General features: G+C 37.9%; 1 protein-coding gene across 2 annotated transcripts in view; it reads left to right on the top strand.

The window, feature by feature from the left end:
- ift172 (intraflagellar transport 172) overlaps positions 1 to 10,037 on the top strand; it is a 46,007-nt gene that overhangs the window by 15,851 nt on the left and 20,119 nt on the right. For both annotated transcript variants that reach the window (XM_015035357.1, XM_015035356.1), the window contains 10 exons: positions 673 to 840; positions 2,041 to 2,177; positions 3,942 to 4,049; positions 4,798 to 4,882; positions 5,144 to 5,236; positions 5,448 to 5,525; positions 6,517 to 6,765; positions 7,182 to 7,260; positions 7,339 to 7,459; positions 8,442 to 8,586. In XM_015035357.1, coding sequence (XP_014890843.1) covers positions 673 to 840; positions 2,041 to 2,177; positions 3,942 to 4,049; positions 4,798 to 4,882; positions 5,144 to 5,236; positions 5,448 to 5,525; positions 6,517 to 6,765; positions 7,182 to 7,260; positions 7,339 to 7,459; positions 8,442 to 8,586 — 1,263 coding nt within the window. The remainder of the gene's footprint in view (positions 1 to 672; positions 841 to 2,040; positions 2,178 to 3,941; positions 4,050 to 4,797; positions 4,883 to 5,143; positions 5,237 to 5,447; positions 5,526 to 6,516; positions 6,766 to 7,181; positions 7,261 to 7,338; positions 7,460 to 8,441; positions 8,587 to 10,037) is intronic.

Consider the following 10,037-nt stretch of genomic DNA (forward strand, 5'->3'; position numbering starts at 1 on the left):
GGGATTCATAAGTTTGATTTAAATCAACAAAAATGCTTGAATTTCAATCAGCTGTTTTCAAGGTTTGTAAAGTGATTGATTTTTGTATCAAGTCCTTGAAAGGGCTTGATACTCGAACTGTACGGTTTTGTAATCTAAACCTTTATTAAAAGCCTGGATTTGGAAAAAGTTATTTACAGATATTTTCATACACTTAATAAAAACACAGACTTTTTTATTGTCACTGTCTGAAGTTAAATGAGACTAAACTTTCCTTGTTTAGGTCAGTTAGAATTATCATAACTATTTGCTAAATGCCAGAAAACATTTTTATAGTTGTTGTTGTTTTTTTTGTTCTTTTTTGTTTTGTGTTTAATGCAATCATTTATCTTAGCACAATTTGTTTGGATTGTTTCTGGGTAATGAATATTTATTATTCCTAATGCCTCAGTGTTTTATTGATCGTCTTATATTTTGAATGTTAAAGTTATTGAAATTGCCTGATTTTTTTCTTAAATTAATGTTTTGTTCTCGGACCAGCCAGGTGTACAGAGTGTGACATTTCCAAATATAACATTTTCCATGGGCTTGAATTTTATTGTGGGACAGTGTGCAAACCCTGCATTGTTTTTAAGGATGAATCCTCTGATTGAGGATGAATCTTGTGTTTTTCGTCTTCTCGTTCTTCCTCAGCTCAACCTGTACGACATCGAGTCCCGGGTGAAAACCACGCTGCTCACTTTCTGCTCGTACGTCCAGTGGGTGCCCGGCAGCGACGTGGTGGTCGCCCAGAACCGGGGCAACCTCTGCATCTGGTACAGCATCGACAGCCCAGAGAGCATCACCATGTTCCCCATCAGGGTGGGTGCACACAAACTTTATTATTTATGACTTTTTACCTTCCTGGGTGATCTTTTAAGATGCTAGTTCACGTTTTTTCCTCATGATTTCATCTGTTTTTGGGAGGTACAAAAGTTCAGCCCACAAATAATTTAGTTAAATTTAGTGAAATCTGACGTAGTGCGTACATCATTTAAAGCATTTCTATGGGTTTTTTCATTAAGAATTACCCAAAATATTTCTTTCTGTACTCATCGTCACTCTTTATGTTTTGCTGTAATTTTTTAACGTGAATTAGATATGTGCTGGTATTTCTGTATTTTGTAGGTTCTTGTGAAGTGATGTCAGACCTGCGCCTGCGGTTTTTGTTACAGTTTCATATGTTTTATATTGAAAACTTTTTTTCTTTTGTCTGATTTTGTTATTTATATGAATTATTTTCATTTTAGTCTCTAAAATGCCAAAATTTCTACATAACTTTACATGTTGGTCCATCTGATGATGTAATTTTTAAATAGTAAATGACTGTTTTGATCAGTTTCTTGAGTACTTCTGTTTTTACTCTTAGTTGAGTAAATTTTTTTGGTGCTCCGCCCTCATCTGTCAAATTGTCCCAGAAGTTATTGCAATAAACAATTATATATATATATATATATATATATATATATATATATATATATATATATATATATATATATATATAACAATTTTCAAGTAATTTAATGGTGACGGCAAGAACATATTCTCAAATATCAATAAACTTTATTGGGAAGACATTTTAAATATCCAAAATAAATAAACAAAACAACAGAAAAAAATCACTGCTCTCCCTATGCATTGCTAATGGCATGCCCCAATAATAAAATGAATTATGAGTCTCTGTAAGCAATATTTTGTTAAAAAAAAGCTCCTTTTTTATTGGAGCTTTTTTATTGTTTTTTCTTGTTTTTGATAGAAAGAAAAAAATAATGTCATGCAAATGGAAATTACTGAGCTCGTTTAAATTTATTGTGCGATTAATTGATTTATTGTTTATTGCGACTGGCCTACGTATGAGTATGGGATGGATGATATCCAATATAGATGCATTTTATCAATCTGCCAAAAATCCAGAATGAACATGTTTGTACTTAAAATGTCTTCAGTTGAGAGCAAAGTGGAACTGAAATCAGACTTCTTGCTTGTGTCACAGACTGAATAAAGTTGATCTTTTTTTTCCAGGGAGACATCATGGACCTGCTACGAGCCGATGGAAAGACAGAAGTTATAGTGGCGGAGGGCGTCAACATGGTGGGGTACTCTTTGGACGAAGGCCTTATTGAGTTCGGTACCGCCACCGACGACGGAGATTACGACAGGTAGGCCCAGTCCTCGCTTCCTGGAAGAACAAAAGAAGAAGATGGCTCTAATGATGAGTGTGGCGCGGCGTAAACATCCATCCGTCCCTCGGTGTGAATCACTGCGGCGCAGCAGGGCGACCAGAAGAACCCAGATGTCCTTTTATCCCTCAGCTTCCTCCTGCTCCTCTTGTTTTTCTGCAGCCCTCTCAGGCCAGCTGGGAGACGTAATGCGTCTCCTCAGCATGTCGTGACTTGGACACCTCCAAGAGGAGCCTCTTATGAAGGATCCTCATCGAACGGAGGAAATAATTAACTGACCTCTTATTTCAAAGAAGGAGCAGCTGAATTTTTTACAATAACTCTCTTGGGTTTCATTAAAATTACCTTTTATGCTTCCTTGAACAGGTTAGAATAAGTCTAACGAATATACAAAACATGTTCATTACATTATTTTGCAGATTTTAGTCTGCTCAGTTCTGCCTATTTTTAGCTGTTTTTGGGGCTCCTGTCACTTTAAATCCAAATAAGCTGCTGCTGGCTACATTCCCCAACGCAAAGTTTTCACTCACACGTGAAAATGGCTGGAAACAGATGCGCAATTATACCATAGTACATCTTTGAAAAGCATTAGTAGAACCTCCTGCAAAACCAAAAGGAATGCAGCAAGTGGTTTCTAGGTTGCTGGGTAACTGGTTCTGCTCAACTGGGGTAACTAGGAGGGGTAGTTCCTGCTGATTTGTCACGTTGCATTCGGGAGATTTTTGAAACTCATTTTCCAGACACCAGAACTCTTTGACTTATTGGCTAAAAATGACTGGTTGTATTTTTTTATCACTTGTGCTGTTTTTAGAAGCAGTTAAAAACCAATTGGAAGTACAGAACCATACAAATATGAATTTTGTATAAAAAGTCCCCTTTAAAAATGACTTTTATTAGCTTTACCTCAACCGCCCCATCTCTTACCATCTGGCATTAACAGTTCCTTACAGAAATGTTCATACGTCTTGCGTTTTTTTAGAAAGTGACTTTCATTTCAATCCTCCCTGCTGTGAGGTTTACAACTGAGTATCAGGGCCAAGATACGATAATTTTTGTTTAATTAAAAGAATATAGTCATAATATCAGCAGAATAAAGAGGCAATTTTACCAGAAGAAGGTCTTAAAATTACAAGAAAAAATTTGTTTTAACGAGAAAAAAGCTTGGATAATTAATGATCTTATGAAATTACTATTTCATTCTCTTAATATTTTATTCTCATTTATTTCAATTTACTACATATTACTATTACTGTATCCTTGTAACATTATGACTTTATTTTTTGTAAAACATTAAAAAATCTTAGCCTGATCCTTTTATTTCATCGTAGAGTTCACCTGATGTGAAGGTCCACAAAAATAGAAGCTGTAAAACACGAATGTCAAAGAAGATGGCAGCCGGCCTCACTCTGAACTAAAAGCAGTGCATTGATGAAAAATATCCAGATTTTCTAAAAACTAAACCTTCAAAAACCAAAAGTTGATAAAACTGATTAATCTCCAACCTATTGATCAATCCAATTAATCGTTTAAGTCCTAATTCTATTCCTACAGGTGAATTATTTTACCTTCACAGTTGTTTACACCAGGATTTGATGACAAATTGCAGTAAAAGACATAAGTAGAGCTGAAAAATCGTCTGCAGCAGCAGCTCAGTGTTTGATGCTGGGATGAAAGACTCGGGGTGTTCTTAATTGACTGTTTGTCGAGTTTCAGGTTGTATGTCGTTGTTCTGTTTGTTTCCAGAGCAACAGCGTTTCTGGAGACTCTGGAGATGTCACCAGAGACTGAGGCCATGTGGAAGACACTCAGCAAGTTGGCGTTAGAGGCGCGTCAGCTGCACATCGCAGAAAGGTCAGCAGGTCAACAGAAATACACCAACCCGTGTTTTTAAATGGCTTTCTTTTTCTTTAACAACTTCTGGAGAAAATATTGTGAGAGAACTGGATTCTTCCCCCATAACAAAGAAATATTTTGTTTATATGAATGCATAATTAGATTCCCCGAAATGTCCAGATATACAAAATTAAACACAAGCACAGAGCAGATGGTGCGTCCAAGCCTCCAAATTCATTTATCATCAGACAGTTTTTAATTCTCCATCATCCTCTCCTTCTCGCTCTCTCCATCTTTATTTCTCTCTGTTGTAAAAAATACTCTTCAAATCTGAATTCTCTGTCATTAATAATGCATAGGCTGTTCGTTAGGGTTTGGCTCCATTTGCATAAATCCCAAAATCTGAGAACAGATCCTTTTTTTTTTTACTCTGGTGTGGATGCCCTTAATGAGGGAAACCGATGTTAATGAGGAAGAGTCAGTAAGAAGGAGCTTTTTTTTAAACTTCTCTTTATGACTTCTTCATTAATCTGATGCAACTGTTCAGACAGAGTTGGTAATAAAGTAGCCGAATGCTATAAGGGGTTTCTATTTCTCAGACTTGCAGTGCATGTGAAGGCTCATTAGACTGATTCTGTTATTTATCTCAGTTCATTAAATTTGCAGGTTTCCAGGCCTTCGATCAGCCTTTACTGTTGTTTCATCGCTCCTCTTATCTCTCTTGATCGTTCTCTTCTTCTCTGCTTTTTTAATTCTCATTCTGCAGATGTTTTGCTGCTCTGGGTGACGTCTCAACTGTCCGGTTCCTCCACCAGACCAATCAGATCGCAAACAAAGTTTCACAGGAAACGGTTTGTTTTAAACCGCCTGACTGCCCTCCAGCTAATGATTTAAGCTAAGCATTTTAGCTAATTTTGATATAAATACTAATTTTAGCATAAGTCAATAATCAACGGACAGTATTTGAGCTAAATTTAGTTTATACGCTGTTGTTTGCCTACTGAGTGGAGTAAGTCAATGACACGCTACTGACAGAATTGAAGCTAACCTTAGCCTTTTAGCTGAATTTTGCTTTCTGCATTTTCATATTTGAATGTGTGTCGTCTAATTAGGGAGAAGATGGGACGTCATTTTACCAAGTCCAAGCCCACATGGCCATGTTGGACAAGAACTTTAAACTGGCTGAGATGCATTACATGGAGCAGGTTGGTGTGACTGACTAACAGAAATAATTTGAACCAGTCAGTATTTTAACAGATGCAAGTTCAAGATACAGTAAAACCATCTAATCCATTCTGCCAAAACTGAGATGGTTTTATTGGTCAGTTATTGCTAATTTACTCACACACCAATCTGGCTGTGTTGCTTCCTAACGACCGTCATTTGAAATGTTTGATGTTTTGTGTGTATCTGCAGAATGCCATTGATGAGGCCATAGAGATGTACCAGGAGCTCCACAGGTGGGATGACTGCATCGCTGTGGCCGAAGCCAAGGTGAACTTACCTGACAGGAAGACATGCAAACAGTTCAGATTTAAATTCTTTTCTACCTGAATATAGAGGATTAGTTTAGATAACTGGGTCTGAGGTCTCACCAAAGCCAAATTAAAAATATTTTTGGAGGAAGTTAATTGCTAACAGGTTCTTTTAAATATGATAAATTGATTTTATCAGTTAATCTTTTTTTGTTGTTATTGAAGATTTAATTTTTTGCAAATCAGGATTTTGTTTTCACCAACGCTCTCATTGGGTTTCCATAGTTCAGAGTGATGACAACACTCTGGGGGCGGCCATCTTGAATTCAGGTCATCTCTATAATATATGGTCAAGCTAAGATTATTTTTTTTATTGCGAGAATAAAGTCATAGTATTATAAGAACACAGTAACACCACAATAAAGTCGAAATAATACAAGAATAAAGTAGTCACTTTATGACAACTCCAACACAAAAATAATAAAAAGAAAATAACTTAAAATGAGGAATAAAGTAAAGTTGTACTTTGGTGTCGTTTTAACAGATAAAGAAATACCTCATATTTCAACATATCAGCATCAAATTATTATCAGCAGGAATGCAAACAACTAGGTCATTTCAAGAAGTTTTGGTAAAATTGTGATTTTTTCCTTGTAATTTTATGCCTGTATCATGGAATTAAACAATTGCCCAAATTAGCCATACATGTCAGAGAAGCGATAATTAAAATAAAAACGACTTTCTGAAAATATTTTGTATCATTCTTAATTTATTTTTTTTAACAGACTGCAAGAGAAAAATCCATTTAAATCTGAACATGGAGCTGGTGTTGAAAACTAAGATTTTATTTTTAACCCTTATCGCCCAGCCCTACTTGTCGCCATGGAAACCCAACGTTGCAGGTCCCATTTAATCAGTCCTGGTTATATGTGAAATAAATGTAGATGTTTGTGAATGTCCAAGTCCTCCAGTCACTTAACAAGCTTTTTTCCTTCCTGGGTGAACAACAGAGCCACCCGGAGCTCAACAGCCTGCGTGAGAACTACTCCCAGTGGCTGACAGAGACGGGTCAGGACGAGCGCGCCGGCGAAGTGAAGGAGGGCCAAGGAGATTTCCAGGGCGCCATCAACCTCTACCTGAGGGCGGGACTTCCTGCCAAAGCTGCCCGCCTGACCATCAGCCGGCCGGAGATCTGCAGCAGCACCGAGACGGTCAGCCGCATCGCTGCCAGCCTCATCAAGGGAGAGTTTTACGAGAGAGTAAGTGGTGTTGATTTTTATTTGTTTGTGTAGTGAAGTATTGTTCTCCTAACTGATGAGAAGTACAAGATTTACCTTTTTATTTGTTTTGCAAGTGATTTAAGGTAAATTAAAAAGTTTGATAGCCTCACTTCAAACTCTGGAGTCAGAACTCGGATCCTGGAGTAACGTCCAGATACTTTTAACATGTTTTACACACAGGGCAGCCATGTTGGATTTCAAGTAGAGGTTGATGAAGAATTTCAGACTTCTTTGGTTTTTCATCTAATGTTTCTGACCTGTAATTAAAAGCTGCAGATTTCATCCCTGGAAACTAAGCGTTTGATATTTGTCTGCAATGAATGCTAAATATAAAAGTTACAGGAAAAACAGTTGATTTACCTTCCATAATCTTCATGTTCTTCTCTTCTGACCAGGCTGGAGATTTATATGAGAAGGTCAGGAACAACCAGAGAGCTTTGGAGTGCTACTGCAAAGGTGGAGCTTTCAGAAAAGGTATTTTCAAATGTCTTCATATCTTTATTTATATTTTTGTAGTTTTTAGTCTAAGTAACTTTGTCCCTCTTCCCAAAGCGGTGGAGCTGGCTCGTGTTGCTTTCCCTGCCGAGGTGGTGAATCTGGAGGAGGCCTGGGGCGACTACCTCGTCCAGCAGAAACAGATGGACGCCGCCATCAATCATTTCATTGAAGCAGGGTGGGTGGTGTAGATATGGACAGGTGGGGAGGAGAGAGGAGGGAAGATAAATAAACACAGCAGACGGAGCCAGAAATCCCTTTTTAAATCCTCACCAAGAATCCAATTACAAAGATAAGAGGAATTATTTTTAAATGTGCCCAAAAATCCTAAATATAGACAGTTAGTCATAGCCCAGATTTAGCAGAGAAAGTTTGAACGAATAACGAAGTTTAGCTTTGACCAATGGGTAGCTAAACCCGTCGGTATATTTTAGCGCCGATTAGTTGCTATAGCGAGTGACGCACACCTGCAGGCGCCGTTACTATGCAATAAATCCACGAAACCAAACTGTCCCAGTGCGAGATGAGCATAAATCACTCATAAATGTCTGTAACGCCCTGATTTCTTATCTGATTTATATAAAATATGGTTAAATCAATTAAAGCTGAGAAAATTGCTGATGTTTTGATTTGTTCATTTTAACAGTTTAGTTTCTGCAAGTTCGGTTAGATTAAAGAGAGGACTAAGCAAATGTCTCTTTTATACTGGACAATAATTTAATTTAACATAATTGCTGCTTGTAGGAGCCATAGTTTGCTCAAATTGAACGAGCTACAGCAGAACATATTTGATCCAGTTTGACTTTTGCGAATATTGGCACAATCTACGATAAAAGTCCACAGTCTGGTGTTTTGACTCAACCAACCCTCTTTTTGAAAAACAGTTTTGTTTACAGAAACTCCAGTATGCAATTTATTTGTTGTTTCTGTTGTTTTGTTTATTTATCCTGGGTATTTAAAATGTCTTCCAGCTCCAGTGTTAAATATTCACTAGAATTTAAATTTACTGATCTTTGAGGATGAGTTCTTACATTATTTTGCCTTTACCATCAATGGCGCATGTGTGGTACCACGCGATGTTCAATCCAGTAATTTAACATATCAGTGGTTAAACCGCTGTGTTTTTTCATAATGCAGTGTGTGTGTTGTCTTGTTCCCAGCTGCACCCTGAAAGCCATCGAGGCGGCGATCGCAGCTCGCCAGTGGAAGAAGGCCGTCCACATCCTGGAGTTACAGGAAGACCCATCAGCAGAGAAATATTACGTTAAGATAGCTCAGCACTACGCCTCCGTTCAGGACTACGAGGTGAGAGGAGAGAAATAAATGTTGGGGTAAGATGGAGGGAAAAGTTAGTTAGTTAAAGAGATCAGTGAATAATTTAAAGCCCCCAAAATAATCAGACTTTTAAATTATTTAATCCATAGAGGGATGATTATACAACAATCTTCAAGGATTTTTAAAATCAAGAAACTCTTTTTTTGATGCATATAGTTTAAATTATACTTGAATTTTTAACAATTTCTTACATGGAGTTACCATAGATTAAACAAAAACGACCAAAAAACAAGGCAAAATGAATTCAGACAAAAGTAATGTTTAAATTCCTGTCTTTTTTTGTAAAAAAAAAAAAAATATATATATATATATCTGATAGTCTCAAATTATAAATTCTGTCTCTTTTAATAAATCTTTCTTTGGCAAATGTATGTTATGTGTTTTAAACATAATTAGCATAATATAATAGTCCACCAAGTCGTTAAATGTCACATTTTAAGCTGGAGAACAATGGATTTGTTGGATTTCTGCAGCTTTGTTAATGAATTTCTGCACCACCTATAAAACGTTTAAGCAGTCGCCATTTTTAACTGTCCTCCCGTCTCTCTGTTTATGTAACGGCTTGCTTCAGGGCGTTTCAGCCTTAATGAAAAGTTTGCTGAATGTACCTTCAACACAATAAACTATGGAGTATAGCTGTTGGAAAGGGGGACATAATGAGATAAAGGAAGTGGAAAGCACAAAGGAACAGGAAGCTGATGATGGTGTTGATGCGCTCTGCATGTTGCGCTGATTGTGATGAGTTCAGATGAGCCAAACGGCCTCCGCTCGCCGTCAGCTGCTGAAAATAGCAGCCGCACCGCTCAGCGGGAACATTCACACAAGGTAATTAAGATAACAAGCGCTCCGCGCCGCCGCTTTGGAAACGCCTGGAAAGTTACTGCAGGTTCGGGAAGAAGGAGGAGGAGGAGGAGGAAGAGGAGGAAGAGGAGGAGGAGGAACCTGAGTGTTTGCATGGAGAGGAAGAAAAGTTCCCATTGTTTATCAGGAAGAGAAATTTGACTCAAGGAGCAGCGAAGTTTACGCTACAGGAAGTGGAGCATCCAACCATCATCCATCCATCCATCCAACCATCATCCATCCATCCAACCATCATCCATCCATCCATCCATCCATCCATCCAACCATCATCCATCCATCCATCCATCCAACCATCTATCCAACCATCATCCAACCATCATCCATCCATCCATCCATCCATCCAACCATCATCCAACCATCATCCATCCATCCAACCATCATCCATCCATCCATCCAACCATCATCCATCCATCCAACCATCATCCATCCATCCATCCAACCATCTATCCAACCATCATCCAACCATCATCCATCCATCCATCCATCCATCCATCCATCATCTATCCATCCATCATCCGTCCATCCATCCATCCATCCATCCATCATCTATCCATCCATCA

Source organism: Poecilia latipinna, unplaced genomic scaffold, assembly GCF_001443285.1.
Source record: "Poecilia latipinna isolate Pla-1442-1.1 unplaced genomic scaffold, P_latipinna-1.0 Scaffold332, whole genome shotgun sequence".
Classification (NCBI taxonomy): Eukaryota; Metazoa; Chordata; class Actinopteri; order Cyprinodontiformes; family Poeciliidae; genus Poecilia; species Poecilia latipinna.